The 19,433-nt window shown below is 43.9% G+C and overlaps 1 protein-coding gene across 1 annotated transcript in view; it reads right to left on the bottom strand.

Annotated features, from left to right (window-relative positions):
* Positions 1-3,366: 3,366 nt before the first annotated feature.
* LOC311139557 (disintegrin and metalloproteinase domain-containing protein 22-like) overlaps positions 3,367-19,433 on the bottom strand; it is a gene marked incomplete at its 5' end in the record, with an annotated part of 76,585 nt that continues 60,518 nt past the window's right edge. The window contains 24 exon segments of the mRNA XM_084174450.1: positions 3,367-3,455; positions 3,783-3,906; positions 5,981-6,047; positions 6,124-6,224; positions 6,861-7,061; positions 7,251-7,304; positions 7,435-7,525; positions 9,007-9,118; positions 9,261-9,429; positions 10,375-10,494; positions 10,662-10,767; positions 10,898-10,961; positions 11,041-11,172; positions 11,269-11,361; positions 11,476-11,547; positions 11,752-11,851; positions 15,283-15,334; positions 15,433-15,523; positions 15,743-15,827; positions 16,707-16,722; positions 16,725-16,872; positions 17,908-17,979; positions 18,168-18,242; positions 19,198-19,274. Of these exon segments, the coding sequence (XP_084030576.1) occupies positions 3,435-3,455; positions 3,783-3,906; positions 5,981-6,047; positions 6,124-6,224; positions 6,861-7,061; positions 7,251-7,304; positions 7,435-7,525; positions 9,007-9,118; positions 9,261-9,429; positions 10,375-10,494; positions 10,662-10,767; positions 10,898-10,961; positions 11,041-11,172; positions 11,269-11,361; positions 11,476-11,547; positions 11,752-11,851; positions 15,283-15,334; positions 15,433-15,523; positions 15,743-15,827; positions 16,707-16,722; positions 16,725-16,872; positions 17,908-17,979; positions 18,168-18,242; positions 19,198-19,274 (2,243 nt within the window). The 3' untranslated portion in view covers positions 3,367-3,434.

The following is a 19,433-nucleotide window of genomic DNA, read 5'->3' as shown; positions in this document are numbered from 1 at the left end:
TGGTGCTTGGTTTTATTGATACATTCAAGATTCTGTCCTGTCTGTCCATGCTATGTGTGCATTAGGACGTTTCTCTGTGCGGTCCGGTTGGGTTACGTCAGTCCAGCCACTAATACAGATAGCAACACAACACACAGCAGGCAAGTTACATCTCTGTTACCTGGATAGGTTCCACCTGCCACCATCCAAACATATAATATACCACAATCCTATGACCTGCAGGTGAATGATCATAGTTTGTCAGAATTAGCACAGTATGATGTTTAAAATATTGATTGAGAAGTATGATCCTTTATTTTCATATTACCACGGCCTAGGGAATCTCTGGGTCAAAGTTCAAGTTACTAAGCACCAGCCAATCATATCGTAGTTTAAATAAGACAAGAGTGAGGATGAGAGCTCTGGCAAACATGAGCTCACCTGCACAGATCTCTATAGCATAATGCACCTCATGTTGCCATAGCTGCGTCCAATCCTCATACCATAGAAGACATGTACAGATCTGCACATGCCAGAGCGGTCTGAGACGAGTGTGTGCTTTAAAAAACTAAAATGACCACATAATGTCTCCATTCCACTCATCAATGCACAGAAGAACAATAACGCAGTTGGTCTGTCTGAATAATGGCTGTACACAACACTGAGAAATAGTGAATATTATAAAGGTACTTAAGAGTTTAAAAAAAGACTTGATACTTGTCATACAGTAGCAATATTAATGTGATATTGTGGTGATCTTAATATCTATACAGTCATAGTGCATACAGTAGAAAATCAAAACGAACAGTGCCCACATTTTAAACTTACGCATACGCAGTTAACAACATACAGCAGACCTAACTGATATGGACAGTACAGTAACTACAGGATGGGGGTTGTGAATTCTGTACAGAGAAGTTTCCCTTTAGTCACAGATCTAAGATCAGCTTACCACTCCCCGATTCACAACATTTACCATCAGGGGGGTAAGATACAAAACTGACCTTGGATCAGTGACTTGGGACACTTTATCCTACTCTGAGTAGGTAAGAACCTGAACCTGAATCTTAAGCCACATTTAAACCACTAGATTCCTCGGGACATTCATAAAAATGTTTGAGACCTGGTTGATTATGTTGAAAACCTGTTCACTACTGGAATGGGGTTTGTGGTATGAAAATCCAAGAAGATAACAGCAATTGGCAATCAAGGAAAAAGTATTTCAATGACATGCTTATTTCGTATTACAGCTTCACAGACAGATTACTAGAGAACAGCAATAGTGTGCTAGCTAGTAGATCCACTGTCATTCTGTTGGTCTTATAAATCTCAAACAGCAAGCACTGTACAGGACGTGTCATCATTAACAGACAGCAGGGCAAACTTGCAGTAGAAAACAAAACAAAAGTAAAAATGCACATTTGAATCATTTTATCCAACAATTCCCAGTTTCTCAAGTTCGTCTGACACAAACCATCATCCAATTGGATCTCAGTGGCGTTGTCGGTTCCAGTTGTATCTATTTGTTATGTCTGGTCTCATACTGTACACCGGGGCGGACTGGGACCAGAAATCGGCCCTAGCATTTTAAACACACTGGCCCATTTCTTTCCTCGAGGCCCCCACACGGCCCATTTTATTAATTGAGGACCCCATTATTGGCCAGATAATGATCATTTTGTCCAAAAAAATCAAAGTAAGACAGGCCCACTATGCTAAAAATGGACCAGCTCATCTGGCATTTGTCTGAAATGCCAGATGGCCAGTCCGCCCCTGCTGTACACACAGACCATAGCTAGGAATGAGAATGCACTGCTTAAGGTCACAGGACATTTCTCCAACTTCTCTAAACCACCATGACCAAATGAACACTTTGAAAAGTCATGTATATCACATCTAAAACTACACAAAAACACTTGTTCTCTCCCCTCTTTAGCAAGGAAGGGCTCATGGGACTATCTTACTTCAAATCATATTCATCATTATCAATATCCAAACTGATCAAATTCTCAGCTAATGTTATAAATCAATGACATTCTTAAGTTTACTGTCTTAAATATGACGGGCTGTGACTGAGTGTGCATTACTCAGAGAAAGGGATGACATTGACACAGAGCGGAAAGATAGAACACTGTTTGTACATTCTGCTGTGGAAGAAAAAGAAAGCTGGTGTGTTCACACAGCCACATGGGAGAGAAGAGAGAGAGTTCAGCGAGAAATGAAAAGAGAGAAACAGACAGAAAAAAACGAGTGCGGGGTCTCTACAAAGACCTACAGAGACCACGTCTGTCTATAACACAAACCACGGCAGGAGGAGGAGAGAGGGAGTATCCCTTAATCTTTCACCTCTCAGTCAGTAAAAAAGAAAAACACACATTACTCTGTCTTTAAGCTGTACATATTTACGACAATAACCAAATCCTTCAGGAAAACCTGACAGGGAGAAAGAAAGAACAGGGAGTGGCTAGGGTCTAGGGGCTAGTGTCTAGGGGCTAGGGGCTAGCGTCTAGGACCTAGGGTCTAGTGTCTAGGTTCTAGGGTCAAGGGTCTAGGGTCAAGGATCAAGGGTGAAGGGTCTAGGGTCTAGGGTCCATGTCAGGGGCTGTTGGCTAGTATAATGTGTGGTACAGTACTGAATGAGTCGCTGATCATCGAGATAAAAGAAGCCTATAATGTAAAGAAAGCTTAAAGGCCTACAGTACGTATGACATCACCATCCCCCGCATGCTGTCCGTCCCAGACTTCTTCTTCTTTATGACACTAGGAAGAGTTGATTAACAGGGGGTTCTCATGCATAAAGTGTTGGCGTTTTCTACAGTAATTCAACAGCGTGCTTCAAAATGGTAAAGAAATCTGGCGATATGATAGCTGTCCGCGCCCCTCAACAAAGAGGAGCACCAATCAGAGGAGAGCGTTTACATGGGGGCAGGGCTAGAGGGGGGTTGGGGGGGCGAGGATTGTTATCAGGGACATGGAGAGGAGAGGTGAGTAAGGTAAGGTGGGACAGTTTGAGGGAGGAGCTAGGAGAGTGTGGTGGGAGCTGGGGGGATGTTGGGGTGTTGGGAGTGGGGGAGACATCCCCAACGAGGCCTCTCCTCTCTGTCTGCACCATTACCATGACAACAGTTTTGCTTTTTCCCCACCAACGAGTGATGAGCTGATCTCTGATGGATCTCCAGCTGATCTGAAAGAGAAATCTCGTCTTTCCTCGTTCTGTCTACGCTTGTCAGTGTAGGAATGACAGCTGGCCCCTGTAGCGTCCCCTACTGAGCAGGTCAGGTCTGGAGGACCTCGCATACACTCCTCCTCTTCATCTTCCTCCTCTTCTCTTCATACAAGGTGCTTTTTTTGTCATTTTGTTTCAATTTTGTTTTTGCCTTGTTTTTTTTTCATTTGTAGAAAAGTGGACGAAAATGTAGTTCTTAAGTAGTTTTGCTGAGTAGATAACAGGAGTGTTATATTGAAGTCTCCCACAGCTGCAGGAAGAGAAAGGAGATGAAGAGATGAGAGAGATGAAGACTATAATTAGATAATGGCTTCAGTACCTTAACTGCAGTTAACCCCACAATGCAATAGGGGTATTTATAGTACACACGTCATGGACTACTATTGTATTTACCTACTTTCTGGGATGTTTTGTGCAGTATATGTTACGTCTGAGATGTTATGTGCAGTATACAGTATGTTACGGCTGAGATGTTATGTGCAGTATATGTTACGTATGAGATGTTATGTGCAGTATATGTTACGTATGAGATGTTCGTACAGTATGTGATATATACTGTGTTATTATAGTAGTTTACCCTGGCACTCTGCCTGTTGGCCTTCCTCTGGTCATCGGGGAGGGGGGGCATGGGGTAAGGGTACCTCCGGCTGGACGCAATGGATCCCGTGGAGGAGGTGGGCGACTTCGCCGGGGACAGGGTCCTGGAAGAGACAGGAAATTACGTCACTATAGACGGTGACATCATCACTCTTACTGATCTGTCCGGAATAGGCAGAAGTTGCCCCTAAACACTGAGGCAATACATTTTTTCATGACCCTAACGGTTAACGTTCAGATTGGGGGGTACAGTAATCTGACCCTAGAGCTGTGGTTAGGGGAAGCATCTGCCTGTGCCAGAGTAGGCCAGTCTGAACAGCCCTGGTCTGGGAACAGTCACCTCTACCTCTCATCAACCTGCCTATGACATCATCAACCGCTGCAACATCATCAGGCAATGCAACAGGGCCAGCTGTGCTGTGGCTGGGAGTGGGAGTGGGCAGGTCAGTCAGTCACCCACTGAGTACAGTTAGTTTGACTAGACCTGTGCCTGTGTTGGGGTGTATCTGGACTGGTCCAGGACCAGTAGAGATGTAGTGGAGATGGTGTCATGGTGGGTAAATATGAAGCGACCAGGCTGGTGAGCACAGAGACACTCAGTAGGGGACTCAGACTTAGACATGTGTGTAGCACAATGATGACATCAGAGCCAACACATCACTGAACATGCAGAGATAAAGAGAGAACATGGCAAGAGCAACGGAGGGAAATAAGGAAATAGACTAGAAATAGAGATGATTTCTGATAATTACTTCCATTTTGATGTCATTACAAATAAAGCAAAACAATTATGTTACTCAATACTCAACTAAATGTAAAACTGTTGTAAATAAAAGTTCAGCAGCTATTGATACATCCAACCATCCTAAATCCTAGAAGGAACCATCCTATGCAAAAAGCAATGATTCATGGGAGTCCAAAGACACAAGAGGGCCGAGAGCTGTCAATCAGAGCTCTGACATCATCACCAGAACTACCAATCAATCTGCTCTTTATCTGTGACAAAGAGAACTGAGCCCCATTTGGGAACCTCTGGTATAATCCTTCCCTACCTCCCCTGGCCAAATTGAACCCAAACCAAAGGGGAGTTAAAAGAGGGGGGAATAGGAGATGATCTGAAGTAATACCTAAGGTAGGGTCCTTCACTGTTTTTATTCACATCTTCTACCCACTTAGTTACATCATAATGCTCTGTTTGGAAGCGAGGTGTTAAATACCTGCAGGAGTGGGGAGTGATAGACACACCGAGAAGAGAGGAGGAGAGGAGAAGAGGAAACAGGAGGAAAAAGAGGACGAGAGGGAGGAGGATGGAGATGAGGAAGAGGGAGGAAGAGGACGAGGGAGGAAGAGGAGATACTTTAGGAGAGCAGAGCAAAGACATTCTGAACACACTCCACCAAGATGCAAGTGAGAGGAAGACAAGATGGGACTGTGAAGAACTTGACTAGATGAATGTTGTGTTTTAGTAACATGGTCATTTGCATTTTGGCCGGGTGTCACAAATCGGTCCAAGCAGTTAAATTCTCCTCATTCACTCCCATGCTTTCAAACAAGAACAGTTGCTCTGCAAATGACCTCAGGTGCCAAGACCAGAAAATTTAAAAAACTAACAACAACAACAGGCTGAGAGGTCAACAAGTCTGAGAGGTCAACAAGGCGTTAATTGTGTTCATTTACGAGGAGCATGTGCAGTTAGGGTTGTTTTTGAGTGGCCATGCTAGAAAGTACAGAAGTTGCTAGAAAGGACAGAAGTATGTTTCACAAATTGAATCTTTATAACCAATAGCCCTGACCTTAACACTAACCTTTACATTTACCCTCACCCATAACACTAACCCCTAGATAAAGAACGAATAGCATTGGTCCGCTCAAGCATGGCCATAGTGACTGCCATTAGGTCCCACATGCATTCTACAATGCCATTTCTCTTTCTAGAACAGCGCAGTACAACATTCTAGAACCATGGCGTCTCTAAGGTTCCAAACTCTGGTAATAGTCAATGTAACTCATTAATACACTTTCTTATAAAATGCTGGATCCCACAATTTGTATTAGTCTATTTCACCATACAGATCCTCTTGGCTTGCTGCTATTGGAGCTGACTTCTATAGTGACTGGATGGGTGTAAATACAATCCCTGAGCCATGTGGAAGCCCATCCAGGAACATGGTGACTTACTCTGTAGAGTTGGAACGAGGACGGAACTTCTTCCCTTTCGACTTCTTGCGATTTCCACTCAGATTTCCTACAGAGAAAGGACACAGTAACACACGGTTAGCACAGGGAAATATAACTGTGTGTGTGTGTGTGTGTGTATTTACCTTGCCATGAGTTGCTCCTGGGTCGTCCGTTCTCACAAATGTCAGAGATGTGTTTGGCGTCAGGGATTCGCTCGCTCCACGAGTGGGACAGACCATTAGACCTTCACACACACACACACACACACACACACACACACACACACACACACACACACACACACACACACAAACACAAACGCAGGCAGAAGGGCCAGAAACAGAGATAACCATTATCTACACAATCATCATTAATAACAACCTGATCCCCAACCTGATCTGTTTAGTGGGTTTGATTCCCAGGACCACCCATAAGTCAAATGTACGTACGCATGACTGTAAGTTACTTTGGATAAAAGCGTCTCCTAAATGGTAGATATTATTATAATATTATTATAATATTATTATTATATTATTTTGTCTACAGTAGAGAATAGACAGACAGCTCATAGTAGGTGGAGGAGAGACTGATGGTACATTCCATAAGAACAGACAACCACACCATGACGACTGTGAACGATAGCATGATGACAGACAGCGATACCATGACAACAGGGAGTGATATCATGACAATAGGGAGTGATACCATGACAACGTGACAAGAAGAATGTGCAGAAAGAGGCATATTGCAACCAACACTACACAACCACCTACACATATTGCGAACAAGACAACCTCGACATACACACAACAAGAACCCCCCCACCACAGAGACCCACACACAAGGAGACGTTTGCGATGGCAGTGAGATGATGTCACACCTGAATGCGAAAAGAGAGATGTTTTGTGAGATGGAGGCGATGGAGGGGGTGAAAGAGAGCGTGTATATCTGCAGGTTAGACAGACAGCCAGACCTCTTCTTGGAGCTACAGCCTGAGTTGGTGCTGACCCCAGGGGCCAGGTCACTGTAGAACGAGTCTGCATCCCCAGGCTTCTTCACATAGTCACCCGGAGGCATTTGCCTGAGAAACGCCAACAAACATTAGACATCTGAACACTGTCGTGACATAGATGTGATGTCACAAACACATCAACAAATTGACCAACAAATGAATAGAACAAAAACGAATGAATGTCATAGAAAACGTGGAATTGTACGTTGCGCTGCTAAACGACTAAAATGTAAACCTGAAAGAATAAGGATGACAAACCGGCAGAATCTTCTGTGAACCTCTGACTCAACGTAGCACCGCTGTCTGTAGCTCCTGTTAGTGAAGAAGGACAGACAGACAGAGTCACGTCAGACACACTGACCAATGACATGATCCCAAAGCAGTTCCTAATCCTAACTAGTCAGCTATCCCAGGTCTAGAGCTGTGGTCCAGCTCTACTCACTTGTATCCCCAGGCGGTGACGGCCAGGATGAGAGCCAGGAATAGGATGGAGCCAGCGATGGCCCCGATGATGATGTTAGTACTGGTGATACCTGAGAGAGAGAGAGAGAGACAGAGAGAGAGAGAGAAAGAGAGAGAGAGAGAGAGAGAGACAGAGAGAGAGAGAGAAAGAGAGAGAGAGAGAGAGAGAGAGACAGAGAGAGAAAGAGAGAGAGACAGATAGAGAGAGACAGAGAGAGAGAGAGAGAGAGAGAGAGAGAGCACTTTATAAACAAACTGTATTATAGTTGTTTCCAGATGAATCTGTAGGAAAAACACACTTTGAAGTGATCAGGTGTGTATACCACACTTCAATAGTACACTAAAACACAGCACACTCAGAGGGAAGAGGTCTGAAAGGAAAGAGGGGGGAGGAAACAGATCACAAACATTGATGTGTGTGTTTTTGAGGGGGACGTAGAAGGGTTCAAAAACATGACTGACTATAGGCTGGAGAGACTGGGAAGGGGTGAGAGGAGGAGGAAGAGGAAATTACATCACAGACGGGACAAACACAATGAAGAGGAACTCAGATCTGACCTCAGCGTCACTCCATCAATGACATGAGCCTGTCGACAAAGAATGAGTGTGAAAATAAACAACAAACAAAAAGAAAGATGTGCCTGGTTGGTTTTGTGAACAGATACTAATGCAGCTGGCTAAATAAAAGTACAAAGATGAATCAAACGTAAAGGCCAAAAATAATGATTATATGCAAAATAACTAAACTAAACAATGAATGAACCAATGATTTATAATGAAAATAAAGTCTTAAATACGTGCAGTATCAGTCAAACATTTGGACACACCTACTCATTCAAGGGTTTTTCTTTATTTTCTACTATTTTCTACATTGTAGAATAATAGTGAAGACATTAAAACTATGAAATAACAGATATGGAATCATGTAGTAACCAAAAAAGTGTTAAACAAATCAAAATGTATTTTATATGAGAGATTCTTCAAATAGCCTCCCTTTGCCTTGATGACAGCTTTGTACACTCTTGGCATTCTCTCAACCAGCTTCATGAGGTAGTCACCAGGAATGCATTTCAATTAACAGGTGTGCCTTGTTAAAAGTCAATGCATGGAATTTCTTTCCTTCTTAATGCGTTGGAGCCAATCAGTTGTGTTGTGACAAGGTAGGGGGGTATACAGAAGATAGCCCTATTTGGTAAAAGACCAAGTCCATATTATGGCAAGAACAGCTCAAATAAGCAAAGAGAAACAACAGTCCACCATTACTTTAAGACATGAAGGTCTGTCAATACGGAACATTTCAAGAACTTTGTTAAACACTTTTTTGGTTACTACATGAATCCATATGTGTTATTTCATAGTTTTGATGTCTTCATTATTATTGTACAATGTAAAAATAAAGAAAAACCCTTGAATGAGTAGGTGTGTCCAAACTTTTGACTGGTAGTGTATGTCGAACCAAAACCTCTCACAGAGTCTTTGTGTAAATAGAGGGAGAGGGAAAGAGTGAAATAGAGCGAGAGAGAGATATAGAGATGTGTGGAGTTGTTTGTACCTGATGCAGAGGCAGTCGGTCCAACCACCAGGTAGCTGAGAGAAGACGTGGAGTTACAATCGTCTCCAGCCCAACCCAAGTGACACACACACTTCAGCTCGTTACTGCAAATCTGCAACACACACATACACAAGTATGCACGCACGCAGGCACACACACACCAAGACATATGTTATTAAGGTTGGAGAGAGAGAGAGAGAAAGTGTGTGTGCATGCATGTGTGTGTTTGTGTGTGTGTGTGTGTGTATCTGTACCCCGTGTCCAGAACAGATGGTCTTCTCGGTGGTCCCAGGGCAGGTGCTGAAGTTGAACTCCTGAAGGGGCAGACACTTGTGGTTGAAGCAGACCCTCTCTGTCCCACAGGCCGTCCCATCCTCCACATAGCCCAGGTCACTGTCCCCGTCTATCATCACATGACCCCCACTGACACACAACACACACAACACAACAGACACAGAGGATCCATTCAGATAGAAGTTACACAGGGACATAAATCAAGAAATCAAGTATTGAATTGTTTTGATTTCACAAAGAGAGAGCTAGAGAGGCATTATTCTGTATTTGCTCTGGACACCTGCATCGTCCACAATTTCAAATACTTTTTCTTCCTTCTGATCTTTCATTATTTTACCAGAAACAATTAAACCCCTTTTTCTATTTTTCTTCTAATTTGTGGCATTTCTTATATCCTATTATTTAATAAGTTATTACTAGAATTATTAAATACATTAATTAAATTAATCAATCATCAGTTGAGACAAATTGCCTCCCCAGAGAGAGTCTGACTTTTTATTTGTATTTATTTAACCTTTATTTAACTAGGCAAGTCAGTTAAGTGTAAGTCGCTCTGGATAAGAGCGTCTGCTAAATGACTTAAATGTAAATGTAAATGTAAGAACAAATTGTTATTTACAATGACGGCCTACACCGGCCAAACCCGGACGACGCTGGGCCAATTGTGGGCTGCCCTATGGGACTCCCAATCATGGCCGGTTGTGATACAGCCTGGAATCGAACCAGGGGGTCTGTAGTGACGCCTCAAGCACTGAGATGCAGTACCTCGGGAGCCCGAGTGCCACAGCGGTCTAAGGTGCATATGTGGGTTGGTGGTGTTGTGTGGTCATGATCATTACAGTACAATTATAGATAAATGGGTCTACTTAATAGGAACTGTGTTCCGCTAAATAGCAATTGTGTTTAGTGACGTAAATATATGGAGGTCGCTTTAGCAATCAGCGTGTGTAAATATCTATGAATGGACTGTAATTCCTTAGCCACCCAGGGAGAACCATAATGAACTGATTGAATTAGAGTCTGATGACTTCTGACTGTGTCACACTGGGCTGAGTGGTGTGTGTGTGTGCGTACCTGCAGTCCAGCGAGGCGCTGTGCTGTGCGACAGAGAAGGATGTCAGTCCCCCCTGCAACTCTCCTAGTCGGGGGGCCGGCGATATGTTGGAACACAGCAGGTACCCACAATGCACGTCTCTGAAACACACAGGAAGTAGTGATGAACCTTCTCTCTAAGTTCAGGTTTCATTACTCACCTAAACTTTGCTGGACACACGTGTTATGTTCAAGGATAAAAGTACAGTGCGATGGCATGTCATTGTATTCAAGCATTACAGAACTGTGACATAAACAAGTGTCCTTACTGCTTGTTGCATTGGACCCATGTTTCTTTGTCCTTCCCACAGTTCCCCTTCTCTGTCCCCTCGATGTTCAGCTTCTCATAACAGAACTTCTCAGCAGCGGTCGCCTCTGCAAAATCAAACAATCAACAAGGATGATGTCACAACCAACCCTAAATAAACCCTCCTTTGAGCGTCATTGAGGTTGACATAAAAAACTTTTCATCAATGATTTAATCAAAAACTGTTTTGTTACTCACTCTCTCCCCACAGGTACTTGCACTGTCTGTCTTTGGTCTTGCACCTCCCGTTGAAGCAACGACCCTGGACAGAGAGAAATGGTACACGTCAAACACAGACACACACAGTTACTGGTCCACTGATTATTCTTGATATCTCTTACCTGATCCTTTTCACATGAGTAGCCGTCCATCTTGTGTACGTTTGGGGGACACTGGCTGGAGTTACCGGTGCAGTTCTCTGGAATATCACAGTCATTCACAGCCTCCCTACACACCACGCCCATAAACTCCATCTGCCCACACACAACACAGGTCAAATGATGTCAGCAGGTGTATGCATGCATATATGCGTGTGTGTGTGTGTTGTGACAATGCATAGTGACCTGTACCTGACAGTTGTTACAGCAGAGTCCGTCGCTACACTTTGAGCCTTGTGTGAGTGTACACTTCTGACAGCACTTCTCTCCCTCCCTCTCGCACTCCTAATGAGGGAATACAAACACATATAAACAAACACATATGAATCAAGGTTTCCTGTAGATTCTCCAGGACTAGAGGTGTCTAGGGCCGATGTCTGTCCACTCTCAGCTACTCACCGCTGGGCTGCCACAGTCACACTCCTCCCCTGGCTCCACCAAACCATTCCCACACTCTGGAGGGTCCAACAGCTTGAGTCACAGAGAGAGAGAGGGGGAGTGTACAAGAGAGGAGAGAGAAGAGAGAGAAAGAGAGTGGTTAGGTTTATCTAAGCGCTTTGGGTGAAATTTAAGAAAAGTGTTTTATACATTTTAAAGTTATTTTTCTTCATTATCACCTCCAGCGGCATTTTGAAGTTGTGTGTTTTGTGTGTGTGTGCGTGCGTGTGTGTGTACCTTGAGGGGTTTGTTGAAGAGACAGGCTCCCCCCCCACTGTTGAGGAAGTTGTGGTACTCCTCCACGTTGCAGTTGGAGAACCTCTTGGGCAGGTAGAAGCTGTTCAACACAACCACAGAGTCACGCAGTTACACTGGAAAGAACTGCAGCACGGCATCAACAATACACATCCCTCTGAGACACACACAGCTGTGCCACTCTGTCTTGCTTTAGCTTTGTCCTCACAGACAGAAGGCCAGTAGTGTCGTATATACTTACGGTATACCATATATGATCAGGGAGGAAACATTTACCACAAAACGTTTTCAACAAGACTGACTAACATTTCTGACTGATTCTAAGAGTTGGTTCCATTTCAGTTCAATCCCTTACAGTCCACCATTTATAGAATAACACACACACACACACACCTTTTATCTGTTGATGACCACAGTCAAAGTTAGGTTAATAGAATAGGGATAGTGGAGGTATGTCATTTGCATACAAGATTAATATTGACTGATGGTGTAGAGGAAATATTATTTATCACGTTGTTGTTGTTGTTATTGTCCTTGTCGTTGCTTCTGGTTGTGAATCATAACATATGCACAAGCAGTGATGCGTGGTGGCAGAAATCAGGTCCCATTGATAGTTTAAGGACAAAGGTGTCTTTTGTTGCAGAAATTGATTGACTTGAAATGAATACATTTCTGCAGAGCACCTTTGTCCTGAAGCAATCAATAGGACCTGGTTTGCTAGTAAGCAATTGACACTCAATCAGGGGTCTTTCTGTTGTTAGTATGTCATTGTTAGTGTTAACCTGCAATCAGGGCTTAGCCTCAGATGCTATTGTCCTGTCTCGCCATAGCACTTTTGCTAAATTATACAGCAAATATGTATCTGCTTTGAGTAGTAATGCTAGAGAGTGGCTAATGGGAGCTAGCGCTACAAACACAATGCAGAAAATGCTGGGCCCAACAGGAGCTTTCACGGAGAAAGAAAATGGTGGAAGTGAAGGGGCTGAGTTGACTGTGGATTATTGTAGCACTTACAATAGAAGTGAGAGTCATACTGATTAGGGTTCAGTAATGAAACAAAGACTCACAATAACAGGGAGAGAGAGAGAGAGAGAGAGAGAGAGAGAGAGAGAGAGAGAGAGAGAGAGAGAGAGACCTCCAATTAATCACTGGCAATACAGATACACACACACACAGAAACACACACACACACACACACACACACAAACTAGAGATAGAACCCAGATAGATCACACATTAATTAAGGAGCCCAGATAGGGAGAGAGAACCCCCACACAGCAGATTGTCAGTATTAGTTAATAGGAACAGACATACAGGCGCTGAGAAGAGACAAGACATCAATGGGCGTGACTGAGGCTTGCTCATTGAATACGAGTGTCTGAAATACCATTGACCTCTGCTCAGAGAGAGGGAGTCTGGGTAAGAGCCATGTGCTGGGGAAAGGGTAAATAATAACTTCTGACCTTTGACATGCTGACCCCACGGAGAGGTCGCTGAGGTCAGGTAACAATATCAAAGATAGAATCCTGCTGTTGGGTACAGTATTAATGGAGATACAGTGAGGGAAAAAAGTATTTGATCCCCTGCTGATTTTGTACATTTGCCCACTGACAAAGAAATGATCAGTCTATAATTTTAATGGTATGTTTATTTGAACAGAGAGAGACAGAATAACAACAAAAAAATCCAGAAAAACGCATGTCAAAAATGTTATAAATTGATTTGCATTTTAATGAGGGAAATAAGTATTTGACCCCTCTGCAAAACATGACTTAGTACTTGGTGGCAAAAAAAAAAAAAAAAAGACACCTGGGAGCCAGAAATCTTTCTGATTGAGAGGGGGTCAAATACTTATTTCCCTCATTAAAATGCAAATCAATTTATAACATTTTTGACATTTGTTTTTCTGGATTTTTTTGTTGTTATTCTGTCTCTCACTGTTCAAATAAACCTACCATAAAAATTATAGACTGATAATTTATTTGTCAGTGGGCAAACGTACAAAATCAGCAGGGGATCAAATACTTCTTTCCCTCACTGTAAGTCATATTGGTCTCGTACGGGAATGACATTGCAGACTGTATCAATCGGTTAGATGGACAAGACATGATGGGTAGGGCTCATTGTCAAAGCATTACGGGGGAAAAGGGATCCCTCTATGAGTATAACAGTAGTACAATCCGTTGTTGCAGAAGTGCTCAGCGAGTGACATCAGCCCAAAACTGAAAATATATATGAAAAATATATATGAAACATATATCTGAAAAATATACACATAATGAACATAAATAAATTCAGCTGAGATCAGACCACAGAGCTGTATTTCATTATACTGCATCATCTGAAGAAGAAGAAGAAGAAGAAGAAGAAGAAGACGAAGCTAAGGCGGGACATCGAGCCACAGAGGCCGTAATGCTATTGGATGGAATGGGAAAGGTTGAGATGACTGACAACCCCTCCAGGCAGCTGATTGGTTCAAACCGCACGAGCAGCGTTCCAGCCAAGCTTTTGCTCACCTGCTGTCCCATTTGGGATTGAGGGGAAACGCAAGAGGTATTAAAGAAGAGGGGTAAAGACACATATCCTCCATACTAACACACACACACACACACACACACAGCGCTCACACAGTTGCATCCATATAGATACACTCACACACACACAAGCTGCAAAGCAGCAAGCGTGTACACACAGAAACACACATTGAACGGTAAACATTTGGCTGACAAGGCAGTACAAGAGCTCCACAGTTAACAGAGAGAGGTATAACATATGATTCAGAATATAGAATGTGATTGGTGGAACTCTACGTGGCAGTACAGGACATGACCAATTACTCACAGCTAGTATTACTAATATGAATCCCTGGCCAAACAGTCCAGTGCCTGAAGTTACTGATGTATGGAGTAAACAACAATCTCTACTGCCATCGAGTGGAACATTTCCTGAACTACAACTCAGTCTAAAGTATTTTCTACTGCTCCAGACATTATTTACCCAGAGTCAACACTAATAAGAGAATCACTGTGAATGTATTATTTTTCCTGATTCAGATGATCTCTCCCTGTCTAAATGTGCAACTAAGTCAGACAGACTACTTTTCTGGGTAGTCACTATCTGGCCTTCCTAAGATGGACAAAGGTGACATTATCATCAGAACTGATGAATAAGTATATGAGATATTTGTTCTTAGTTGGAGTTAAGGTTAGGTTCAGGGTTATGGTTAGGTTTAAAGTTGAGGGTTAGGTTTAAAGGTGAGAGTTAGGGTTAGGGGTAAGGTTATGGTGAGTTAGGGTTAGTGGTTAAAAGTGCAGTACTTCCATCCTTTCTAACATGGTCAGATGGTGACAACCCTCTTCTCTAAGAGACTAACATACTATGACATCACAGCGACACAGAGACGCACAGAGAGAAAACACGTTTGGAATGTCGGCATTGCCGCAGATGGGGTATGTTGCCGTGGCAGTGTGGGACGGGTTGTTAGGGAAACAAAGTACTTTAGAGGAAACTTACCCAACATCGTCCATGATGCAGCCAGACCAACGGTCGTCACACTTGCACTCGCCTGTGGAACACACAACATACATGTATCTGTGTGGCCAGTTGGTGTGTGTGTGGCCAGTTTGTGTGTGTGTGTGTGTGTGTCTGTGTACAGGATCGTACCGTTGAGGATCCTCTTCTTGTCAGAGAAGATGCCGATGTTTTGTCCCAGAGACTGGGCCAGGGTTATAGCCATCTCATCTGTCTTCCCATACTGACAGAGGAAGGGAGGAGAAAAGAGAGAGAGAGAGAGAGAGAGAGAGAGAGAGAGAGAGAGAGAGAGAGAGAGAGAGAGAGAGAGAGAGAGAGAGAGAGAGAGAGAGAGAGAGGGCAAGGGTGAGGGAGAGAGAGAGAGAGAGAGAGAATAAGTTCTTAAGTTGTACTTAAAAGAGATGCTGATCAAGGTCCATTTTCATCCTGAAGCGGGGCCTACCTCATTGACTCCACCTCCTTTAGTTAGAGAGCAGACTCCTCCCATATAGGAAGCTCCTCCCCAGCTGCTATGGAACCGGTTCCCTCTGGTAAAAAGAGAGGAAGTGATTCAATGTCTAAACCAGGGGTTCCCAGACTTTTTTATCCCATCACCTCATTGTGATATCACATTTTGATATCACACCATGTAAAAAAAGAAATAAAAAAAGGATGTCATCAACAGCCAATGTTTACTTTTTCATTTGGGGCTATGACAGTCTATTACAAATCAGTCTGACAGTACTTCAATCTGAAGGAAGTATGGTTTGAATGACAAAAATTAATCAGAAAGCCCTTATTTTGGGAAACGCTGCTCTAAAGCCATACAGAACCCATACCACCCCCTCTCGCCCACCCACACAGAGACAGACAGAACCAATACCACACCCTCTCGCCCACCCCACACAGAGACAGACAGAACCCATACCACCCCCTCTCGCCCACCCCACACAGAGACAGACAGAACCCATACCACCCCCTCTCGCCCACCCCACACAGAGACAGACAGAACCCATACCACCCCCTCTCGCCCACCCCACACAGAGACAGACAGAATCCATACCACCCCCTCTCGCCCACCCCACACAGAGACAGACAGAACCCATACCACCCCCTCTCGCCCACCCCACACAGAGACAGACAGAACCCATACCACCCCCTCTCGCCCACCCCACACAGAGACAGACAGAACCATACCACCCCCCTCTCGCCCACCCCACACAGAGACAGACAGAACCCATACCACCCCCTCTCGCCCACCCCACACAGAGACAGACAGAATCCATACCACCCCCTCTCGCCCACCCCACACAGAGACAGACAGGATTCATACCACCCCCTCTCCCCCCCCCCCCCACACACACAGAGACAGACAGACCCATACCACCCGCTCTCCCCCACCCCCACACAGAGACAAACAGACTTACGAGAAAAGATGCACGAGTCACACTTCTCTTTGATGAAGTCTCGTCTGTACTTCATGAACTCCCTCAAGGTCACCATGGGGTCATCGTCGATGTTGAACCGGTTGTCGGCTGCCCACGTCTCCATGGCAACCAGCACGATGCGGGTGTTGAGCTGCTCCTTGAAGATCTGGGAAGGGAAGGGTGACATCAGAACACCAATCAGACCGACAGAACAGCTGCAGGAAATACGGTGCTGCCTGTCTCTTGAGAGTGACTGACATCAAAACATTTCCTCCAAAACTACTGAAATGACCTTAATGACCTTGAAAGCTGACTGAGATCTAATGACAACATCCATTCCAACATACTTCTGTCTGGGGGGCAACAACAAATAATGGTAGTGTTTGTGATTCTAATCTGAGCAGCCTATGAGAACACTGCTCCGTGGCCAGACAGAATCAACAGAGGCTAATAGTCTCTTCAAGGACACAGTGGGGACGAGCGGCACAGTGAGAGAACATGTTTGTCTGAATGGGATGAAAATCTATTAAACAACCTGTTGACTGCCCAGATAAACAGTGGAGACGGTGAGGGGAGGGAGGAAAGGACACCTGTAAAGACTGATTGATTTAGCTGAATGCCAGCAGTATAGAGATGGAGAGGGAGAAAGGAGAGGATTTGTTGTTTGTTTTTAGGCTCAGGTGCGCAGAGAGGAGCGAGGGATGGACTGATGCACAGAGGAGAGGGAGGGAACATGAAGGATCACTGTTGTCTGTATTTAGGCCTTGTGGTTGCACAGTAAGCCAAGAACATTCCATTAAGTCAATAATGCACAGCGGACAGAGACGCTTTCAGTTCTATCCTATTCTTAAAACAAAACAAAAAATCTATCAAACACATTCCCTATATAGCATCCTTTTTATATCATCACTAAATCTCAAGGGCACGCAAACAGACATGACCCTTTTCCACCAGCCTATCAGCTTTCAAATGTGACCCTGTTCCTCTGCAACGGGCCTATCAAATTTCAGCAGCACAGCAGACAGACAGGGCTGAGGAGACCAGGTGTCGTTGCAGACGGTGACACTGAAGATTCCGCCCTGGATCGGTTGAGATTCTAAAGCCCAGATGATGCTACTGTCTCTAGGCTCATGGAGGCCAGATAGTCACTGCTAGTTGACAAAATATCCAATACCAAAAAGATTATGTTTAGGTAACTTACCATATCAGCCATATTGACCACAGACTTAGCGTAGTTATTTGTCTGACCAACAGAGAGACGATGCTTTTTATACTGGAGAGAGAGAGAGAGAGAGAGAGAGAGAGAGAGAGAGAGAGAGAGAGAGAGAGAGAGAGAGAGAGAGAGAGAGAGAGAGAGAGAGAGAGAGAGAGTCAGCCTTATACCTGAACCCCTAGCTTCTTTATTGTGGGTAACATCAGTGAAAGAAAGAACACACACACACACAGACTGACTGCTCTCACCATCAGATGGTCGTTGATCACCATCAGCTCAATGTACTTGGTCTCCTCGTCCACACTGCCTCCAACCCACGGGGCCTACGAGAGCAACACAGAGCAGACTGTAAGCTTCAATGGATCTAGCACACACACACACACACACACACACACACACACATTAAAACTCTCTCTCTCTCTTACTGTAAAAACATATTTGTATGATGTATGATGACTGTTTCCACCAAAACACATCATAGAAACAGGAAGAATGATGCTGGGATGACGGGATGTTTCAACCGCATCAGGTCAGTCTGTGCTTTCCTGTAAACCACGTCAGCATAGCTCTCAGGGGACGAAGAGAGAAAAGGAGCGGGAGAACAGAGATAGATAGATAGATAGATAGATAGATAGATAGATAGATAGATAGATAGATAGATAGATAGATAGATAGATAGATAGATAGATAGATAGATAGATAGATAGATAGATAGATAGATAGATAGATAGATAGATAGATAGAGAGCGTGAGAGAGAGAGAGAGAGAGAGAGAGAGAGAGAGAGAGAGAGAGAGAGAGAGAGGAGAGAGAGAGAGAGAGAGAGAGAGAGAGATGCAGACACATCCACACCAGTCTGTCTGCAGGCAGTGGAGGATGAGGAGCCACAGAGAACAACCTTCACTCACATGGTGAATATTTTATAAGAAGAAGACGAGAGGGGGGACAAGGAAATCACCTTCATTTCTACCTCAGTGAATTAACATACAGCATGCATAGTCAACAACGTGAAGATCAAGCATAGCACTATTTAATTATGTCCAACACACACATACACACACACACACACACATAACCATGCACGATTATATAGTACACACACATAACCATGCACGATTACATAGTACACACACACTCTCAAACACACACACACAACTGAACTCAAGATGACTCCTTTCTCTGCATTCCTCCCCCAGTTACTATAAATGATGACTCCTCCATAACTGTGACCATAAGGATAGTAGGAGGAAAGCCTGGGTCCTTCCATAGTTCTCACTCACCTGTCTCTTCTTCCTCCTGTGGACGACCTTTGACCCAGGAAATGGAGGGCTGGGGAAAGGAGGCTCTGGGAGGTCAACTGGGGAAAAAACAAATAAAGGAGGGTTAGTGCATTATTGTATGTTAGTGTATAGGGTTATAACATTCCCTATAACATGCTCCACATCTAACAGTAACCAAGCTATGCAGTTCTATATTATGTTTAGTCAGGCTTAACTGTAAGTCACTCTCACTAACT

The sequence above is a fragment of the Coregonus lavaretus genome, assembly GCF_964263955.1.
Source record: "Coregonus lavaretus genome assembly, chromosome: 13".
Classification (NCBI taxonomy): Eukaryota; Metazoa; Chordata; class Actinopteri; order Salmoniformes; family Salmonidae; genus Coregonus; species Coregonus lavaretus.
This window is presented reverse-complemented; position numbering and strand designations above follow the sequence as displayed.